Source organism: Pavona decussata, unplaced genomic scaffold (assembly GCF_977016875.1).
Source record: "Pavona decussata unplaced genomic scaffold, jaPavDecu1.1 SCAFFOLD_175, whole genome shotgun sequence".
NCBI classification, from domain to species: domain Eukaryota; kingdom Metazoa; phylum Cnidaria; class Anthozoa; order Scleractinia; family Agariciidae; genus Pavona; species Pavona decussata.
Window position 1 is genome coordinate 680,194 of NW_028145586.1, and position 22,436 is coordinate 702,629.

Genomic DNA, 22,436 nt, shown 5'->3' on the forward strand with positions numbered 1-22,436 from the left:
TATATGCATGATTGCAAATATTATCACAAGATTGCAGAAATTGCTCAGTTTGGAGATTGCAAATGGTGGAAAGAGCCCTATTTTAATATGATAACAAAAAAGTAGGAGCAACACAAATTTATCCATTCCCTAAACACATTTTCTGGACATCCAGCCAAATCAACACCTCTTAAAAACTGGGTTCAAGGTCCATACTGTAAGTTGCACCAGTCTCAGTCCATACTGTATAGATGGAGAAAATGAGATTTATTATTTAGTAAGATATTTATTATATTTCTGAGGTTAATCGGGCGCGAGAAAAAGGAAACTTTCAAATTTAGTGGGCTTTACAGTCAAATAGAGCCTGCAAATTTGACCAATCAAAAGAGATACAATAAAAACTAATATGGCATGAATTTTGACATGCAATTGGAAAACACTGATGTGTATATGATTGCACAATAACAATATTTAATGATTTTGAGGGACCACAGAAAACTACAGAAGGTAGAGCAACATGGTTTTAGCATCAACAGTCATTTGGATCATCTTTGATCAACATTGCAGAATTGAAGACAGTAACTAGCAAGATTTCGCACAGCCCCATACTTTAATTATGCAGACATTTTACGACTTAAACACTATTCGTGCTCGTTCTTTGTGTAACAGGTATGACAACGTCACATGTATAATTTTATTGGGGCTGTGTGGAAATCTTTTCCAATAAATTGCACCAGAATTTTTGGAGACAGAGTTTGCAGTATTGTTTAGAATCATTTCAAGGCTTTACAATGTATCTCTTAGTCAAAGATCAACCAATTATGGACGCTATTATTATTCGTGGTACAAACAACGCGCCTTTCTAAAGAGGAGCCTGGCCATGCGTGACTGGCTATGCAGATCAGGGTGGCATCTGTAACTGCGTCATAAAAAATTACAAACCAAGAAATGATTGATCTTTTGATCAGCTTCCACCAAAACATTTGATGGAAACGTAGACTTGAACTTACTGTAAGCATTCTGCGATAAATGCGACTCCACAAGACTTTCTTCGGAGACATTTCAGTGAGCTTGAAATTAAGCTTAATTTGCATGTGTCCAACGATCATTTAATCAGAGCCACGCAGAGACCTCGATCAAGTTCAACTTAATCCCAGTGGTGGTTGGACACGGTCCGCAAAGCATGCTGGGGCGAGTTGTCGGTTCGTGGTCAGTTGTAACAAACAAGATCTCAAGGAATGACAAATTTTCGCTTCAAAAAGGCAGAAAATCGGTTAATTCGGTAATTTGTTCGATAAGTTTTCTCCGGTTACCGTAAGCGCACATCGACTGACTAATTTAACGCTCAAAACGTTGGGTTTATACGGCGATCCTAGCGATCGATCGATCGAAAGCCGGTACAGCCGAAACTGCTCCATGTAATCAGTGTAATTACCACTTCCTTACAATTGCAAAACCAATCCTGTTGTCCTTATATGAAATCGTACCTTTTGAATTATAATGTACGATCACGGGCTCGAAAATCTGGCAATGAAATATTCAGAGTTCATAACTGCTGGAATCCAATTCTGGTGGAAATAGCCGAATATTATAAAACGAAATGAAGTAAACAAGGATTGCAGGGAAATGAAGATTTTCACGGCCTTACTGGATAGGAATTTCGTTTAACCATTCTGTATACTGGTTGCCAATGAGACTGGGACATGGAAAAAAGCTCTCACACAAGTTCAGCTTGCAAGAGTCATAAATTTTAGCCACACAGGAGTACTAAATTAGTAAATATATGTTTGACATAACAAGTTCTTCAATAATAATTTGTTTTATTACATCACATGTTGCATGAGGGAAATGAAAACATCAAATTGATCTTGAATGAAATAAGTCAAAAAACCTTGTAAACAATGCCAAATACTCTACCTTCCTTTACTGGGCAGACCCTTACTTTGTATGGAAAGACAGTGTATTGGATCAAGGTGAGGGGCCCTGGGTGCATGCTCCCTCTTTAATTATATATTTAAAAGAAAATAAGGCCTTTTAATACAAACATCAATACACAAAACAATGTTATGGAGATTATGTACATTAGTACCCTCAAACATAGAGAGTGTGAAAGCCAAATAGTAAGGTGGTAAGGAATCACAAATGAACAATAAAAATTCAGAGTAAGTACAAATAGCTGCTCAAAAATGATTCCATAGTCCAACAAACTATGATAGCACACAATATAAAAATATTGACTTCACAAACGTTTTGCCCCCCCCCCCCCCCCATCCCCCTTTCCCATTACTACAGTGGTTCAGCCTTATGAAAAACTCCAAAAAACCTGTGAGCAATATTCTCTTTGATCTTGGAAGATTTCTAGTTCAGTACTAACAAGACAGACTACAAAATATCAAATCTATGTTTTTATTTTATTTCAATAATAACAATAACAATAATAATGAAAACTGCTGTACATATTGCACATGTAATTCATAGCTTGGCAAAGGGGCACAGTATTATAGTCACACTAGATGTCCTCCTCTCCTTTACATGTACTAGTCACTTTAAATCTACAACATATCTATGATGATTATGTTATTGGATAATTTAGAGAAATATTGAAATACAAATTGAGGGGAACTCTGCTCACAAGGCATGCCCCCCACTCATAAACTAAGGGCCTGTTTGCATCGAAGTGTATTTTGTACACCAATGTGAAGGTGGATGACTCGACATAGTTTGCAGAGCATACCAGAGATTTCCGCCACTGACAATAGTCAAGTGCAATTGAGATCAAACTTGGCAAAGGAGGACAGTATTATAGTCACATTAGATGTCCCCCTCTCTTTAACATGTACTTGTCACTTTAAAGCCTACAACATATCCAATAATTATGTAATTGGATTGGAGAAATATTGAAATACAAATTGAGGGGAACTCTGCTCACAAGGCATGCCCCCCCACTCATAAACTAAGGGCCTGTTTACATCGAAGTGTATCTTGTACACCAATGTGAAGGTGGATGACTCCACATAGTTTGCCGAGCATACCAGAGATTTCAGCTACTGAGAATGGTCAAGTGTAATTGAGATCAAATTAGCATACATCTTCTTTGAAGGTCATCTTGCAAATCAGCTGTCAATCCCTTTTATTAACAACACAAATTACATACAATCTATACACAATTATAGATTAATACAATAAGCACAGAGGTAATAAGCCAAATCATCAATAGAGATTTCATATATGCTTGACTTTTGATGTAACATATATGCCTGAAGTGACCAAATATTTTCTTGTATGGGAATATATGGAAATATATACAGTCAGTTAATGCATAGAGTGTAAAAATATACAGCTCAGGCATGCAAATTATTGTACAAGCATACAAGATATACTTTAAAAGTATAAGTAGAATGTAATTTCTGCACAACTGATTCTTAATTTATGGAAGTGAGTCGCAAGTGTTTCCCCTTTTTAGTTATTAATTTTTCTGTGGATCTGTGCTTGTGATAATAATATTTCCAATATTTTAGTCGACATCTACCAACAGTCCATAGCCCTGAAGCCTCAACATTTTTGTCCTGAGGTGAAATAGCAGGTCATTTAGAACAGCCGGCTAGAACTTTCACTTGAGCTTTAATTGTAAACCTAGAGACAAATCAAGCAAAGAGGAAAACGTCACAATAAATCTTTGTGTTACATCGTGACTCGCTCATTGTTTGCTCCTCACAATCGCCAAACTTTAAACGCACATAGCAGAAAAACGGTGAGAGGTGCGACGGGGTGCGATGCCTTAAAATCCAAGAGAAACTTTTTATTAAACAAATGGTGTAACTTTTTTTCCTGGAACCCTGACGATATAGCGTCAAAAAGCAAACGCGTTCATTGATCATTGCACGTGGAGAAAAGCGGCCATATTGGAAAGGCTTGCGAGGAAGTCGAATATTGACGACAATAACTAAGGAAATTATGAGAAAATACAATCACTGGTCACCTACATACCTCGTCACTTGTTGAATCCTTTCATTTGGAAGAAAAGCCGTCTACACGGTAAATAAAACAGTAAATAAGACGAAGCAATCATTCGCGTGAAGATCCTTCCTAAAAACGCTGGTGAAAGAATACGGTGATGTGATTGGCCAATTACTGCTACCATGATGCTCTTCGGACCGTGTCCAACCACCACTGACTTAATCCAAAGAAGCAGTTAATAACAATGTAAAACGAGTTCGTTATTAAGTGAATAGTAAGATTTATCAATTTCAAGCAACAATCTCTGAAACGCGTAAGCTTAATTCCAACGCGCCAATCCTCCGTGAACCATAAGACTTGATTAATCTCGAGCTTTTACAAAAGACCGATCTTCACTGAAAGATTGAAGTGGGTATTGAATCGAGGGTTGTTTGAAAGTTAAAAACGAAGCTAAAGAAAGCATACTATACACGCTATATCCACTTTGTCGTACGCTTACCTTCGATAAATTCGCCAAACGATCAGCTTCACGATTCACGGAGAAAGTTTGCCTACAGCTAAGCTCCATGAAGTTGATTCGACTCGCTACATGTTAACAATCTCGGCAAAAAAAAAGTTTTCTCACCCCATGATTCCAATATTAATGGCGAAAGTACGAGTAAAATATGTTTTAACACGAGAAGGCAGAAGAAAACCTCCTTCGCTTCCTCCTTCTCGGAATGCACGCGTTCATGAAGAAGGGTATTTTCCCAGATTGGGTTTCGTTTTCCAAATATGGAAGTGGTCTGATTTTGGACGAAATGACAGTCGCTTGAAATGAACCCTGGTGCGCTATTATAAATTCGGTTTGTGTCAGAATAAATTCAGTGATAGTTATTTCCTCAAAGAAATTGCTTTCAATTATCTTTTTATGCATACTATCTGTGTGTTCTTAGCCTGCGAGCAAGCTCTATATATCTTTCTCCCTCCCGCCCCCCACCCCCAAGAGAGCTTGCTCGCAGGCTAGTGTGTTCTGTCCCATCGCTGAAAATGCCTAAAATCCAAAACCAAAAGGACAGGCAAATCCTCACTCATGTTATTGAGTGCTTTCCGCTCTTGGGTATGTCAATTTCTGGATACATTTTCAGCTCTGATGTGTAAAGGAAAGCAGTGCTTAAAATTAACGCAAACCACGCGGATGGAAATTTTCGGCCATAATGCTCGTCAGAAGATGGATGACATGCAAAATGTGTGAACATCAGCGTAGATCCCAAAGGGAGTAATAAAAATGCATCACTTTGACCAGAGGCCCATATTTTCAGAAGTACTCCGAATGGAATGATGCGTACCATTTGATTTTCCAACTGAAATTTCCGGGTTTTCCATGTAACTGGTAAGCACCCAAACGCGAAACACCCAAAGCGCCCTCAGTTTCAAACACTGGGATGGTCATTCATTTATTCATTCTTTCATCCGCAGTTCAAATAAATGTATTTGTTGCATTGGGGCGATTTAACTGAAAGCAGTGCTTTTACTGATGAACTAACAACCGTATTTCCAACTGTTGCAGTATGATAAATAACAGTTAAGGTGGAGACTTGAAATAAGACTTGTGTTAAATTAGTTTCCCATAGGCTGTCCCTCATCATTGTTCGATTGTGACTCAGGCGAATATTTACTCTCGTGGTTTGTGGTGTGACCGCTGCAATCACTGTGCTGATTTGCTGATATTCCAGAATTCATTTCAGGACCGATGTTGGAAAAGTTTTTGTTTTAAACGGTTCCAAAAACAATTCAGTGGCCTCCACATCAACTGCATTGTCGTAACAGATAATCCTTTTTCATATCCATATGATCTGCAGCTGAGATCACAAATCCGATTTTCGATTCTACCAAAAAATCGCAGCAGTGCGGAAGCTTTCGAGTGCGCTTTGGATAAAATTTTCAAGCCTTCAATTCAGAACTTACCCAGCAGTACTTTCAAAACTGTGTTCGCTTTACTTTGGTTCTGTACAAAAAAAAAAAACAAACAAAAATGGACATGTGCATTGGACAGAAGATGGACCCAAATGAATTTGTGAGGCTACAAGGCTCCATTATGACAATGAATAAAAGAGAAACTCTTCAGCATGTAATCGCTAACAGGCGAGCAAACGAAGAAGATGAAGATGAACAAGAAGAGCGTTTAAACTAGAACAAATGAAAAAACATTAAAGCAAAACTGAAAAAAGATACAAACAACCAACAAACTGTCAACTAGTAACTTACATTGCAGCGTCTCTAAATCCAAACAACTGTAAATACTTCGGCGAACAGAAAAAAAGGAAAACTGCATAGAGTCTGTTGTAGTGCGATTTTTTGCACCACACCGTAAACACGGCTTTTAATCCACAAAATTAACTTTTAAAAAAAGACATGAAACAAGTAAATGCTGATGAAAGGTACGAAGCAACTGACGAACGAAAGTGAAAACAAAAGATATTTTACGCTAAGATCATAGTATACTGACATCTTTCGTTAAACCCCGAATCTGACGCATCATTGTGAATGCTTTACTGACTTCCATTGCTGGCATAGTGTACTCAAAAAAATCATGAAAAAAAAATAATAATAATAATACTTGAAGAAATTTTTTTTTATTATTTATTTAGCTTCGCCTAACTAAAGTACAAACAGAATGGAAACAAACAATAGAAACAAAAAAAAAAAAAAATACCAAAGATATAATAATTAGGCAGGGAGACCACTACAGCGTAGCCAATTACAGCGGATCCCTCGTTAATTATTTATATAAAAAAGAAAATGCTTAATAACTAAAACTACTAATATGTAAGCATAAAACTAGAGGAGACAAGGCGGGAGACCAAATTGCTAGAAGCAGCACGTTGGCGGGCATAGGAGAGACCTCGCTGTGTTACACCTAGGACAGATTGTTCTCCAAGTTCTAATGTCGTCAGCGTCGTACAAGTTCAAAGCCTTTTTATAATATTGAAGTAATAAAGTTTTGAATAAAGCAAAAGAGATGTGACTTGTGCGTAGCTCAGTGGGAAGAACGTTCCATGTACGGCACGCGCGTATGAAAAATGAACGTTGATAAGTAAGAGTTCTGCTTCGGTTAGGAATATAAGTAATAGCACTACTTCTTGATGTCCTAGTAGATCTCGTAAATTGTCTAGTTACAGATAGAGCTTCACTGTCTATGAAAACTAAGTTATTAACAGCTTTGTAGAAAAAAACCATGTCCAAATATTCATGCCAGTATGAAATGGGTAACAAATTTGTTAATTGAAGGCGGGTCTTATAGGTTACGTCGCATCGGAAGGGGAGCTTCAAAATTAGTTTTGTAGCACGGCGCTGCACGTTTTCGACTCGTTTAAGTAGGCCAATAGACTGTGGAGACCATACTTGTGTTGCGTAGCCGAGATGACACCGGACGATAGATAGGTAAAGTGTGCGACGCGTTTGCGTGCTTTGAATGTACCTAGAAGCTCGGCGCATAAAGCCGAGGAGTTTGTTGGCTTTCGCACACTGTTCAGTTACTTGTTTGTCCGAGGTGAGATTGCTTGACACCCACACACCGAGGTCTTTCTCTGTATCGCAAGATTCCACCTGGATGATTCAGACCAACTGACAAGATCGTTAAGGTCAGATTGCAAGGCATTACAGTCTGTGATGGAATCGATGCACTTGAAAATCTTGGTATCAAACCAGTCGTGAAGTTTGCCAGTAATACCGTACTGGTGCAACCTCCCAAGTAGCTTGATGTGATCCACTTTGTCAAATGCTTTACTCATGTCAAGATATATAATGTCTATTTGTTTACCAGCGTCGAATTGACCGCCAATGTAATGCAAGACACTGGTGAGCTGAGTCACACAAGATCTTCCAGTTAAAAAACCATGTTGTTCGCGGCTAATGAAGTGGGATGTATAATTCCGTAAACCCGCCAGAACACAGCGTTCGAGAACTTTGGAGATGACAGGGAGAAGAGAGATAGGGCGATAATTCTCCACAAGGTCTCTTTTTCCTTTCTCGAAAATTGGTACTATATTCGCGAGTTTCCAGTCTTCTGGAAAAATGCCGAGCCGCAAAGATTTGTTGAATAACATGGCCAGAGACGGTGCGATCTGGTCAGCGGTTTCCTTCAGCAGGCGCACTGGGATTCCATCGGATCCAGTTGCTTTGTTTATATCAAGCTGTTTGAGAGTTGTCAAAACCATTTCCACCGGGATCTCTAGCTCATTTAGTGTAGGGTGTGAGGGTGTGGAAGGTACTGATAGAGAGTGGGCCTCTGAAGGGGCAGTGAAAACCGACACAAAGTAAGAGTTAAACAATTCGGCGATCTGTTGAGGCGTTGATGCTTGAGAACTCTGTTGAGTGTCATCGCCAGAGCTCATCGTTTCAGGGAAGGTCCGCATTCTATTCTTGAGCTTAAGGACGGTGCCTACTGATACCGAAGTATTTTTGTGCGGCCTATGACTATGCGGGAAAAACAGATCTTAGCAAGGCCTCTTGGAATCCAAAAAGAAAATTGGGGGTAACCACGCATTTTTCAGAGATAATTAAGCAATAATATCTCTAAAAAGCGCCAAAATATAAAGCAATGTATGGGATTTTTTCCTAAATTCAAGCTTGATTATCTCTGAAAAATGCATGGTTACCCCTAATTTTCTTTTGAGATACCAAAAGCATTTGCTAAGTTCTGCTTTCTCCGTATAGTTTTAAACCGCGCAAAATTATCCCTGTATTAGTAGGCAGCACCCATAGGAAACCCGAGTATCTCGAGATGCGCAGAACGTATGCGCAGTAACAATAGTAGGCACCATCCTTAAAAAAGGACCAAAAGCGTTTAGGCTGCCGCTCGAGATCTGAGTCGAGCGAGCTGAGGTAAGTCTCACGGCTCTCACGGATAAGAGTCTTGGCCTTTGCCCGTAATTGGCGATACTTCTGTTGTTGATGGTCAGTAGGGGATTTCTTTAGCTTTGAGCGAGCAGCCTCCTTTTTCCGCAGAGCGTGGATGATTTCACTCGTGATCCAAGGCGGGGTGTTTTTTCCTTTAATCTTTTTGGTTGGGATAAAATCCGAGACTGCGCTCATAAATGCGTCCTTCCAAAAAGTCCAGTCAGAGTCAATGTCGTCACTGTCTTGAATAAGATGGCATAAGTTCACGGCATCAAGAGCTCCTCTGAGACCATCAAAGTGTCCATTACGATAGTCGTACACTGTTCTTTTTACCCTATGGGTAGCTTTAGTAGAGGCGTGAAATTCAAAGGACACCGTGCCATGGTCCGTGAACACGTCCGATTCTTTTGGACTGAGCACCTCGCATATGCGAACACGGTCCGGCACATTCGTAATTACGAGATCTAACACCCTATCACGGCGGTCGGGAATAACGTTTAATTGCGTTAAAAAATGATCATTAAGAATTTCTACGAACGCCACCTCTTTTGTCCCTCTGGTGTTTTCTAGCGAGTCCCAAGAGGTCTTGGACAGGTTTAGGTCACCTCCTATTACCATATTCTCATAGGTTTCAGAAGCATGGTCAAGAAAAATATTAAATTTTTCCAACCAGCAGCCTGTATCATCGTCGGGATCTGGCCAATAAATCGAACAAAACAAAACTTTCTTATTGCAAAAAGTAGTCATCTCAGCGCACACAAGCTCTAAGTCCTCCAAGTTTTCTGCGTCCGGCACATATTCCCGCATTGATTTGAAGGAATTGGCTTTGGCGGCAATAAGAACGCCACCACCATTATCCTGTAAACAATAAAGTCAGAAAGCGGGAAAAGTTCTTGGTCGAGGATGTTAGCATTCAGCCAGGTTTCACTAATTAATACGATGTCGGCGTGTTCGGAAAAGACAAGATCTTGAACCCGATCTAAATTGCTCACTCTTGAAGTCCCAACTTTATGTTGCGATTTCATGCTTCTATAGCATTGATCACAAGGCCCTTTAACGGGACACTAGGACCTCCAAACTGCGTTCTCTTTGTGATAGTAGGTCCAGGCTGGCTAATAATGTCGCCACAGAGGAGCAGCAAGCCGATAATGAAGCCACTAGTCCTGTAAAAGTTGCGGTGGCGAGTCGGCACGAAGCGATTGTTTCCACTAATGGCCGAAGGTTGATCAATCGAAGGTTTAAAAAATTTCCATGCCGCGAACTCAAAGCCCTCTACAGGCATCCTCGCAGAGCCAATATCGTTATCCATCGATTTAAGGAGGATTAGTTGCGCATAAAAGACTAGAAACAGTAAGGCAATGGAGAAACCTACGGAGCACACGAGTATGCGTCCGGCCGCCATGACACACAGCAGTTCGTTCGCAGTTGATAAGGAAATTTTCATGAAGTTGTGAAAAGTATGTCAAGAAGTTGACGAAAATTATAACCACATCGTTGTGTTTTATAGTAACGTTTTCTAAACAGGGCTTACGATAAACGACACTAAAACTTTCAAAATGGTAAACATGTGGCGAATATGACAGTCATGGGTGAAAGCAGGCTAGTAGAAGATAAACAGTCGATTTAAATGGACATTTACATCGACTGTTAATAATAATAATAATAATAATAATAATAATAATAATAATAATAATAATAATAATAATAATAATAAAAATAAAAATAATAATAAAATTGGTACAGTGCTGTTGATTTTGTCACATTCTCTGAACCGAATAACAACAAAGAAAGGACCAGGGACAGTAAGTCAAAGTTATCTTTTATTTTCACCAAATTAATTTCTTTTTTACTATGCATCACAGTTCATTACAGTACATCCTATTTTATAATGCAAGATGTCTTTAAATTTTGAGTTTGTAGCCGCCTACCTGGCCCAACCTCGTTCCCAGGGCTTTTCCCTTCTCGTGGGGAAAAGCCCTGGGAACGAGGTTGTACCTGGCCTAAACAAGCTCGCCAACGGTGAAGTCAATGTATACAAAAAATTAAGTAACGGACCATTTCCGAGTTGCTTTAATTTCATTACGATAGCTAGGCTTCATGCACTGTTTTTACCAAGAAGGTTAATTTTCATTTAAATCTGAACAAAACTAATTTTTGAATAAAAAGCTTTGCTAGATGCCTCGCTTTCCATACTGAGTTTCAAAAAAGGGGAAGTTACTATTCGGCGAAGACGAATCATATAAGATAGTGAAAGCTGTAGCCTCTACGAAGACGTTCTTTGGGCTGGTCACGCATTCATTTCACCCCCTCCCTCTCGGGAGCGACACTGAATCGATGGCAGGACCACTGGGAGGAATATTGAAAAGGGCGCCTATTCCCAGTCTCCATCGGCATCGGCTTCCTGTCTCGCTCCAGTCTCTACGAATCTGATCACTGACATCCACCACTACAGTCAACTCCTTTTATTGCGGAAACTTTCGGGACAGCGAGTTAGTGTCCTTAATAGCGGGAATATATTTCAGTCAAACGTCTGTAATTAATTTTTGCCGAGGATTCAGTAGCTATCCTTATTATCGGTGTGTCCGTAATATTAGCGAGGTGTCCGCAAGGCGGGAGTTGACTGCATCGACCTAAAAATGATCAATATTTCATCAAACAAACATTGCACAAAGGCGAGATCATGGTCAAAAAAATAACTTTCCCTTATTGAATCATTTTTAATTAAAAGGGATTTGCTGAAGCAAAGACATGCAAAAATTACAGAGAGATTAAAGGCTCGACGTTTCGGAGTCATCTTGACTCCATTGTCAAGAGAAAAAGTCAGTTTGTGAACGCGGATATTTAAATAGGCTAGAGCTGAAAATAAAATATGTATATGAATCATTTTTACTATAAAATTTTCAATTGTGTACTTGAATTTGAAAGGACTTTTGACCTAGTCGTATTTAATAAAAAATTTCCATACACAAGTGCTTATTACAAGTCTTAGGAAACCCTGACTCTTTGTTATTCAAAACCGAAAACGGTACCTGGTGAACCCCACGTTTGGTGTGTTTCACTGTACAGATATGAAAACCCCCTCGTCAGGGGTGGGGTCGGGAAAACTTCCCTATATCCTTTCCACCTGAAAGGTGTGTTTTGAAAACGAGGCTGGTGTTTCGAGCGCTCGAACTCTTTTCCTGGTAAAATTCCAAACACACTCTTTTCCAGGCACCTCCTTTTCTCAGTGGTGTTACACCGAACCCTAAAACTGTTTTCCCAACGGTAACAAGTAAGGACTTCTTTTTAACGCCCAAGGCCGGCGCTGGCATAACCTGGGGACCCTGTGGACAGCACTAAATCACTTCTTAACATTGTTTTATCGTGTTCACGGGCAAGCACGGCCGACAAAACCACGAAAAGACCTTATTCGTTGTATTCCCATTGTATTTATTCAGGGAAATCCATTTTTAATTCCGAATTTCAATAACAACATTTATCATCAAACGTTAAGAAAAATTTAATGTCTCGTTTGATCGAGGGGTGATCATGTAATTTATAATGCGACAACATTGAAGCCAACGCTACGTTAATCGATAAATGAACCGTTATTTACGATTAATAAATAAACGATTCTTCGCAATTAATTCCAAATCTAATACTGATTTTATTACTTGTATTTTTCCTAAACAAAATTATTTAAACCGCTTAATTTAAAGGGGAAGTATCACGCGAATCTGATGTCATTTCAAAAACCCCAAAAATGTTTGTTTGTCAACAGAAACAATTGAACAATAATTGTCAATTTTTGTTAGAAATTATCACCCAGTGCAATAAAACTGTAGATTAGTGTCTCTGGCCAGAGACAGAGTAGGTCAGAATGGATTGAAACTTGAAAAATGTTAGGCTAACGTTTTTCAAGTTCTCGCGTTTTTGTTTCCAGAATGCGCTAAAACAGATCACGAGTTGTTCTTTTCAAGAATTGAGTTGATTTCTTTCGTCTCGTTGTTCTATAATCATTTTGTAGCTATGTGAAGGTCTTTACTTCATCATTTTTAACAAAAGAGGCAAGAAAAGAGAAAAAAAAAAAACAACAACAACAACAAAAAAACCCAATGACACTTTCCCTTTTACTCAGTAAATATCCCAAAACTCTAACTCGGAATAGGGACTAACAAAGCAAAGAACGGACCGTTTCAAGAAAGTAATTTTTTCTGTCCTCTCTTTGTCTTTCTTTCTTTCTCTCTATTTTTTTCCTTCCTTCCCTCCTTCCTTCCTTATTTGATCCCTCTTTTAACTTAGAATTGCTAAGTCCTGCAAATTTTCGGGTAGACTTCATTTGTCGTTCATAGCGTTATTGAAACATTAATTAATTCTGCCAATCTCGTATCCAGATCTTCTCAAACTTTGGGAACGATAACATCTGAGTACGAGATTACAACTCTGCATCTTCAACAATAATGTCATGACAACAGCTACGGGCAATGACTTCACAGTATCGTTATCGTATTGATATCGCGATCAAATCCAAATATCGTAGTTGTCTCGCCGCCGACTTTGAAAAAAGATAGGGAACCCATCTTCATTTAAAACAGAAATAATAATTAAGAAATAACGATAATAATTTAAAAATCACGGCTACAATACCGGCGGTTTGGTCGCCAAGCGACCGTTCACTGACCGCTGACAAAATTTACCCTTAAATATCAGGGGCACCTAACGGATCGTTTCGGTAAATTATCTGTTCGGAAGGCCCTTAATCCCCTACAATTTTCTAAAGGGAATTTTCACTTCGAACTTTCGTGATATGGAAAACTTTAGGCCTAGTGTTTTAGGATTGATAAAAATATCGTTTCGAGAGCCGAAAAAAGGTCAGCTAAGATTTTCGGAAAGGAAATAAGGCCTAAGGTTTTCGGGAAACGGACAAAGATGCCCTAGTAATTTCGAAAAGACTCAAGTTGCCCTAGAATGACTGAACAGATAAAAATATAATAGCGCAGCCTGAAATGAACCTACAGAGCTTTAAAGGCACTCCAGATAGCCTAAAATAGCGTTTCAAAGGATCTGAGAGAAAACTGTCGTTGGGTGCCCCTGAAATATACTTAGTTCCGTTTAGTGAGGCTGTAGCTCTGTGTAAACGGAACTCGCACTAAGTATTGTACTACCAGCACTATTATGATTATATTAATATGAAAATACTTTCACAGGCCATTGTTTTTCTGATATGAGCCAAGCTCGTCGCCGGGATCCTCGCGAATTTCAAAATGGGAGCAGCGAAGACCCTGAAACTCGCTGAAAAATGACGCACTTGATTTTTGTCTTCGCTAATCATTTGATAAAGTGCCATATCAGAACCCAAAAAACTGTAGCGAAGACAAAAATGAAGTATGTCACGTACGCGTTACAAAATGCTCCACGGTTGTCACGTGTCTTCGCCGCCCGCCATTTTGGATTTCACAAGGACCATGGAGACGAGGCTGCCGTTAGGCCTCTATTCCACAAAATGGCTGCAATCACTGATGATTAATAAACCTTACGCAAAAATGGCTGACATTTTACTATTCTTTTTTCTGCATTCAAATTAGCCCTACTACTCTCGTTAATCTTTGAAATGCTTTGGACCCACAAGAAGAAACCGAGTCTAAACAACCAGTCAGACTCCATTCGCGGGAAACTTTTTGTCTAACCAGGTGAACGGACATAACTCTCACTTTATAACACCTCTTTGAATGAACACCGGACAGTAACTTTTAGTTTTAATTTTATTTATTCTATTTCACACCTTTACTTTCTGTAAAAATTATCTTTTCTGTTACATTCTTTACTTGATAATGGTGCCAAGATCCCACCGAAACGTCGTTCCGTTTATTCGCTCACTTTTAGAGTAAACACGTTCAAGGTAGAATGTTCTTTTGATTTTTGAACTCAAGAACGAGGTAAGTAAGGCTAATTTGAATGCAAACAAAAGAATATTAAAACGTCTGCCACTTTTGCATTGGGTATCTATCGAAGGCCCGCATATCACTGGAGAGGCAGTGGAGCGTGCAAATTGCAGAGACTGCACCATTAAGCGATACATTTCATGTGTTGTTTCATGGAGCAACAGCTTATTGTTGGTAATGGTGATTTTTGAACCCCTTCCCGTAACGATTTCATACGTGAAAATAAAACATCTTCAAGCCTCCAGTTCACTACACTAGGTAGAAAACGGATAATGATTGTATCATCACCATGTTGCTAAGTGATTGAGATCTTCGGGGAGGCCGCCTCCTGAAGGATGAAAAGAAAAACGCTTCATTAATAAGTTATAATACAAGTTTTGGAATACATGGACTCAACAGTTATATCCACCTCGTAAATCTAATAAGCGGATACTCTAAAAGTTTTTTACTATTAAAGCAGCTTTTATTCGAATGGTCACACATCAAGGATCCTAACGTGGTATAAATTCCACGGATTAAGAAGTTAGATTCATCTTGAACGGCGAAATGAACAGTACCATCTTGTATAGCATAATAAACAGGGGGGGGGGGGGGGGATTGAATAACATGCATTACAAATGAAATGCCACAAATAAGTCAAACCCAAGTGATACGATCGTCACTAGGGGGCCGGGGGGGGGGGGGGGGGAGTCAACAAAGTTTTATGCTGTGAGGCTCCGCCCCGAGGTCCAAACCCTTACCTCTTCATACACCATTTTTGACAAGTAAGGTAACTCTTTCATATATCTTATAATTAGATAGAAAATGGTTCCCATTTCTCATAATTACATTTGACACTGATGTCTTTTCGGTAGTCCTACTCGAGATACCTTAAACGACCCTTAAATACGCAAATAACAGGCTTCTTCATTTCACCAATTTGTGAAATCTCCGGCCTAAAAAGGGTGGCCCTTTCGGGTGGATCTTCCCCACCCCCCCTCCGGTATAGTCCGTAATCCCCTTCCCTGAAATTCGACAAATTAATTAATATTCCCCTAATCTTACCGCATACGAAGATCTGTCTGTCTTGGAGCCACCGTTGATCTGAATATGAACAAAGAGGGTGGCGTATCCCAGTGGTTCACCTTTGTTACCTAACAAATGGATGTGCCTATAGCCTGAAAAGAGAACGAGAATGCAATGAATTGTACGAACGTGCAATTATTCTTACTGAATGTAATACTTAAATGCTCGTCAAAGGCGAATTCAATAGTAGATGGCGATCGCAAGCACTCGGTGTAAGTGATCACTAAGCAGGAATTGCGGACTGAACATGAACTGGTATGGGACAGATTTCCGAGCCTGTCCGTGCGTTATGGACGCGTTCGACTGGCATGTGCCGGAATAGGAAGACGTGTGGTGATTTGCACGTACGGATGTATTGGCCCGATTAATAGGTTCCATTGCATGTTACTATTTGTTGGCTGATTTCTTTTTCTGTTGATGCAGCAGCGTGGAGTGAAGATCGGTTTGATTATATATCAGACCGATATTCGCTCGCTCACACGTCATCTTTAACAAATGAGACCAAATTGAAAACTCGAAGTTTACAAGACCACAGCGACAAGACGTTGAGAGATGCCGGGTCTTGTGATAGACCTGGATCAATAAATACTTGAGATAATAAATTATAGACTGCACAACAAGAAAGAACGAAAACAAACTAGTGAATATAGGATGCATTTGAACCCCCGACCGGTTAGCTCAGTTGGTAGAGTCAGTGCCGGACTACCGTGCGGGAGGTCGCGGGTTCAAACCCCGGCCGGACCAACACTCAGGGTCTATGAATAACTGACGAGAAAGTGCTGCCTTTGTAATGACATCTGCAAATGGTTAGACTTTCTAGTCTTCTCGGATAAGGACGATAAACCGTAGGCCCCGTCTCACAACCCTTGTTCGTAAATAACTCTGTGGGACGTTAAAGAACCCACTCAGTGTTCCCAATATTTGCTGTATAAGCTACTCTTAAAATGATTATGATGATGATGATGATGATGGTGGTGATGATGATGAACGGCGCAACCAAATTCTGGGACAAGTTGCAAGACAAATAACGTAGCATAGCAGCGCCTTTACGCTAATAAAACTGAATGTTTTTATTGGTTACTTGGGAAAGGAACATTAAATATCTCCATTAAATATCTCCATTCTCAGGGGCCTAAAGCAAAATATCCTACCTGGCCTTAAACTGGTGAAGGGAATTGAGAACTGTCCTATAAAGTCATCCGCAAGACCGACATCTTCATCAAAAACTGCAAATCTAATCATGACAAGCTCTGGCATGAGGAGAACTTTTTTAAACTCCTCTTCCCACACCGGGTTAAAACCTGCAAAAGAAAACGAAATTAGAGTCGGTAAAATAGCGAAATATCACCATTTAGTATATACCACACAAATAAATAGTGGCTTTCGCGCGCGCTGATTGGCTAGCTCGGAGGTGATTAGCCAAGTACTATTCACCTCCGAGCAACCGAAGAGAAACAAGATGGCCTCCCGTTTCGCCACGGTCACTAAAGAGGAATTTATTCAGATAAACGAGGCAGCTGTTGCAAAAAAGTACAAATATGGCAACAAAGTTTAGTTTGACGGTATTAAATGGTAAGTTATTAAATCTTTCCAACCTCATACTCTAAGGCGAAAAATGAAACTACAATGCCTTGTTTACGAAAACTGCTGAGCACTATAATTACAATGTAGACAATGAAACATCTAATGTTTTGTAGCATGGTTTCAAAATCAAGACGAATTTCACACAACAATTAAAGAAATGACACCTTAGCAACTAAGCAAGTATCTCAAAAAGTTTTACTTGTTCGCAAGAAAGCGAGACGGAACTTTCTACAACAAGAAATCGCTTACCGCGCGGCGCGCGTGAATTTCAAAATTTCCCACCATTTGTCGGTATACTGTCAAAAATAACGGAATTTTGGCCCGCTAGTTATTCAGCTTGTGTGGTATATACTAAAACAATTATTAACCTCAGTGTCGGTGAAAGTGGTGGATATTTACCTCCACCACTATCCACCTCCACTTCGGTGAATAATTGTTAATTAATGGGTTGTTAATAACACCTTGTGCTCCATTTGATGGGTCATTTCCAAGCCTTTGAACCTCGTTATGAAAGCGAGGCTTTGTGCATAGTTTTTATTATGAAAATTCATTTGCAAACAAAACTAATTTTATGAAAGGTGTTCATCATCGTGGTTTGAAATGAAAGCTGAGTTTAATCGTTTGTCTCACAATTGAGTCACAAAGAGGTGGATCGCGACGTTTCGACCGCTATACTGCCTGGTCTTCATCAGGCGATGGTGTCGACTGATTGCGTGACAGTATAAATAGCACTTTAGTTTCTTTTAATTGGTGCGTTTCAATCCTCTCTTAGGCTGTTGTTGATTGGAGGATTTCAATCCTTGTCGTTCAGACTAGAAATTGTTCCCACGGCTATTCGCCTGGAGGCAACTTGGAAATGGCCTATTGTCTTTCATACACCCTTAAAAATGCACTATTCTCCAAGGCGATTTTGGAATATGGAAACAAGTGTTGGTCCAACGTCGGTTCGGCAGGTTTCTTACCATTGTCCTTCACTACTTTTGTTTTAAAAGAAGCAGTGTCTGCTGGGATACCATGAAAATCAACTTTAACATAAGGATCAATAACCTAGCAAGAAAACATACAAACAAGTCAATAATTCCTGGCATCTGCACAGTATACACACACTCACAGGTTTCTTTCCGAGCTTTTATTATCTGCAGAGGATTATGCTGTTTACGCAGCACAGTTTGGAGAGAGCTTACGGCAAGCTGTGAGCAATATGAAAATGGGTCTTGTTAGAAAGAAGAGAGCCCTTGCAGAAGGACTTGAATACCTGTCGTCTTCATTTGCAACCTCCAAGATAACTTATTCTTATCTTGAATTTCCACAAAATCGGCGAAACCGTATTTTGAGAGGCGCTATTTTCGCGATTTTAGACTGAAAATATGGAGTAGAAGATTTCACATTTTCCACTCGACCATCTAACTGTTTTCTTGTCTTTTCTGCATTGCGAAAATTCACGAGAATAAGTGAGGTTGTACTGTAGATTGGTTGGACGAGCAACTCAACTTATTTGAAGTAAGCGTATGTTGGTACTCATGTCATTTATTGGAATTTGCATTTGAGCGTTGTTAAACTAAAACCAAAGTAATTAATCTGACCAATCAAAAAAGACGAAAACGACGTAAAGAACCAATCCGAATTCGGAGCAAATATATGTAACTGGCGCCAAACGCGGGAAAAACGCGTGCGAGCAAGTCACAGTTGGTTTTGGTTTATTTTTCAGTGGCTGAGAAAGGGCTGAAATTATGCTAAACAAAGCGCGGTAAGGCAAGACCAAAACAAACGCGAAATTACTTTCGTCACACTCAACTGAAAACCGCTATCTTGCCTAAGGGCACAACAGCGCAGTATACAAAGACTAGCCCTGACCAAGCGAGGTTTCGGTCTCCCTACTCAGTGTGAAATCTAACCCGCTGATCTCTCCACAACCACGCTTCCAAAATGTCATAAATTACACAACATTTTTATCTTGTTGTTCTTACGTACCTCGCCCTTTGTACGAGCCTCGCCTTTGGTGTCTGCAGGTTTTGGAAGCTGCTGAGCAGAAAATACCTGGAAAAACCACAGAGGAAACAGTTTAAGTTTACCTTCAGCGCACACAAACTTTTCACTTCAGCAAGAGCAGATATTATGCTCCTGCCTTTAGCTAATTAATTAGATAAACAAAATGAAACAGGCAGGTATTGGACCTCGTCACCTTATTTATGAAGGCTAGAGATTATTTCTCTTGGTGGGTTTAAGAGTGCACGATTTATATTGGGGGAAGGGAGGGTGGGGACAAGAGAGAGATCACAAAAAAATAGCCTCTTGTTCCTCCAGGTTGGAGATTGGGGGTGGGGAGGCTGGGTTGACTATCCGTCACCTAAGTTATCGAAGTTATTTCAAGGTTGCTGGTCAAGAGGAACACGGACTCTGAGTGTGACAACTCACCGATTTTAGCCTCAATGTCGTGACCTGCGAGTTGGCCGCACGTGAATGTCGCGAATGGCAGAAGAAAATAAAATAGTTGTTACCTTTATGGATACCGTCACTTTCTCCACTCCAGAAATTTCTGTCTTTGTGTTAGGGTTAAACTTTGCGTCAGCTACAAACAAGAACAGTAAATTGAGTTTCGCATGGCACACAGTAGCACTATCAGGGTCAAACTAAGAATTTCAAATGGTTTAGAAAAGTGCTCTCCAATGCCGCCTTTTACCAATCATATGTATCCGTCATCTCGCCCCGCTATTCAAAACTAGTGAAGTAGCGTTCTTTCCTAATGCATTTTAGTTTTGGATTTACTAGAAGGCGTCATTGCCAGCCTGGTTTCTAGGCGCTGTTTCTTGTCTTGTAGTCTGCGCAAATTCTCGAACGAGCGCCTTGTTGCGCGAATGAAGGCTGGGACGAGAGCAGGCGAGTGACGTCGTCGTAGGTAGAATCCAGACCCAAACGAGCGTGAAACGCTCAGAGACAAATCTGCGTCAGTGTTTCACCGCATTCCGGTTAGCATTCGCTCAAAGGTAATCTAGCATATTCCACTCAGTTCTATCGGGTATCCATCCCAAAAAAGTCCTTTTCACCGAATCTCTACCATTTTAACTCGCTACGTCCCGTATCCCGGAAATTCTATTTTTATACCCTGGCTCCATAACGTAACACGCTCAACTTACCATCTCTGAGGATTTTGGGCTTCAAGATGTACCCTGCTCGTCCATTCGTCCTGAACTTTCCTTGGTTCAGATGCATGGGCTCTGAATCCGTTTGGTAATTGAGAGCAACTGTTGGGAATATCAAAAGAAAAAGGAACAGCTTTCCTCTGTAGTATCTACAAGAATTAAAACCAGATCTGAACAGATCTTACTGAATGCAAAGAATATACGGCGACTTGAAAGACTCATCTTCGCTTTAAAACCTTAATCATCTTATTCTAATAGGCAAGTGTTTCCTGTTCATCTTCGCATCCTTGACACGAAATTACGCATATCGCAGGATATCTGTTGACTACGGACGAAGAACATTCAGTGCACCATAACCAAATACAGTCAGCTCTCGCCTTGTGGACACCCCGCTATTACGGACAAAATTCAGATCTCCGGCGAAAGCTATAGGGGTTTGGCTGAAACTGACTCTCGCTATTACGGAATTACGGACATTTTCGTGGTACAAACATAACAAATTTTATTGTTTGACTCTCGATAAAGCGGACGCGGTGAACTTCGCATGTAACATAAATTGCAGTCTGATGTTCGTCATTTGTCAAAACACTTCAAAAGATTTCACAAATCTCTTTAGTGGCTGTACAACAGACTCTGCGTTTTTACTTCAGCTTATGCCTTTTCCTTCCAGACTCTTTAGGAGAGACCAAGCCCTCATCCTCCATTCCCAATGACTGCTTAGAAGATTCGCTACTGTTGATAAGCTTGTCAAGTCTTATAAGAAATTTTGGGTCGCCACGTAACTCATAACTAACTGGAATCTCAAGCCCTAGGCCGGCACCTCTGTTGATCCACACACCCTGCTATTATGGACTGTCGCTATTACGGACACTAAACGACGTCCCGAGGGTGTCCGCTACAACGAGAGTTGACAGTACAGGAAAGCAGTAATGCTCCGAGTTTCTTCATGGTACAAAAACTGAATTAAGCCAGCTTCAAGCGTTTCAGCAGAAAAAATGCGAAAATGTCAAAAAAATCGTTTTTCTTCAGTTTTCAAAAAAGAATGAGACACAAACAAAACCGACATAACTTGAGCTTGACCAGAAAGCTTCCATGATGAATTTTTTGCAGAGTTGAATCTCAACAACTTGAACCAAGAAAATAATCAGACCACTCATTATAGCGACATGAAAAGTTCGAATTAGCTGCGGTTGAATTATGTAAAAGCAGAAAGCAGGAGAAATTGCATATAGTTAGAGGTTTTGAGGATTCTAGTTACCAATTTTGTACTATAGGAAGTTTACATTGGCGAAAGTTGAATTCTGCGACAGAGCGAAGGGCAACTCCATTTGTAGCAAAAATGTTTTTTGAACGTATTTAAGAGAAAACCTTTTTCTTCTGCTGACCATTTTGCAATTTTGCTAATTTAAAGACCGAGGGGCAGGAAAAGTTGATACAGCCAGCAAATTGTGCTAAAACTAGCGCCCGTACCCTGGAATAGCGGACAAATATTAACATTTCTGGTGCTAAGGCCGGGGCACCAAGATCAAACGGCCTACGAGTATCAACATTAGAGTTAAGGCCCGTGCCCGGCACAATGATCCACGTTCTCTGCCGTCTCAATGCTCCCGGCGCTTGCTGTCATTGCACCAAGAAAAGGGTCCTTTAATACAAGGGCCCGTGTCCAAGCACTATTTCAGGGCCCCAAGATCAAACGGCCTATGAGTATCATATCAACATTAGAGTTAAGCCCCGTGCACGGCACAGTGATCCACGTTCTTTGCCGTCGCAGTGCTCTGCTTGTCGCCATTGCAGCAATAAGAAGGTCTGTTAATACAAGGGCCCATGTCCAAGCACCATTTCAGGACAACAAGATCAAACGGGGCACAGGTACTTTCACTGAATTCATATTTTCAAAAAAATAGACCAT

The 22,436-nt window shown here is 40.1% G+C and overlaps 2 protein-coding genes and 1 long non-coding RNA gene across 4 annotated transcripts in view; all 3 read right to left on the bottom strand.

The window, feature by feature from the left end:
• The window catches only part of LOC146463494 (uncharacterized), a 333,098-nt gene that overhangs the window by 282,797 nt on the left and 27,865 nt on the right, over nt 1-22,436 (bottom strand). The gene's annotated exons all lie outside the window — the stretch shown is intronic.
• On the bottom strand, nt 3,093-4,425 carry LOC146463506 (uncharacterized). Its single transcript, XR_014856867.1, has 2 exons — nt 3,967-4,425; nt 3,093-3,612 (listed from the first exon to the last, which is right to left on the bottom strand). It is a non-coding gene; the product is annotated as an uncharacterized LOC146463506 (long non-coding RNA).
• On the bottom strand, nt 12,113-21,062 carry LOC146463507 (1-phosphatidylinositol 4,5-bisphosphate phosphodiesterase delta-4-like). 2 transcript variants are annotated; one of them, XM_085084229.1, is made up of 7 exons: nt 20,522-21,062; nt 19,886-19,956; nt 19,359-19,424; nt 18,350-18,434; nt 16,955-17,104; nt 15,783-15,895; nt 12,113-15,066 (listed from the first exon to the last, which is right to left on the bottom strand). In XM_085084229.1, exons 1-7 carry the CDS (start codon nt 20,595-20,597, stop codon nt 15,034-15,036), a joined length of 594 nt encoding a protein of 197 aa, XP_084940355.1. In that variant the 5' UTR covers nt 20,598-21,062; the 3' UTR covers nt 12,113-15,033. The 2 variants fall into 2 exon arrangements, with proteins under 2 accessions (XP_084940355.1, XP_084940356.1); XM_085084230.1 differs by lacking the exon at nt 20,522-21,062 and adding an exon at nt 20,068-20,212.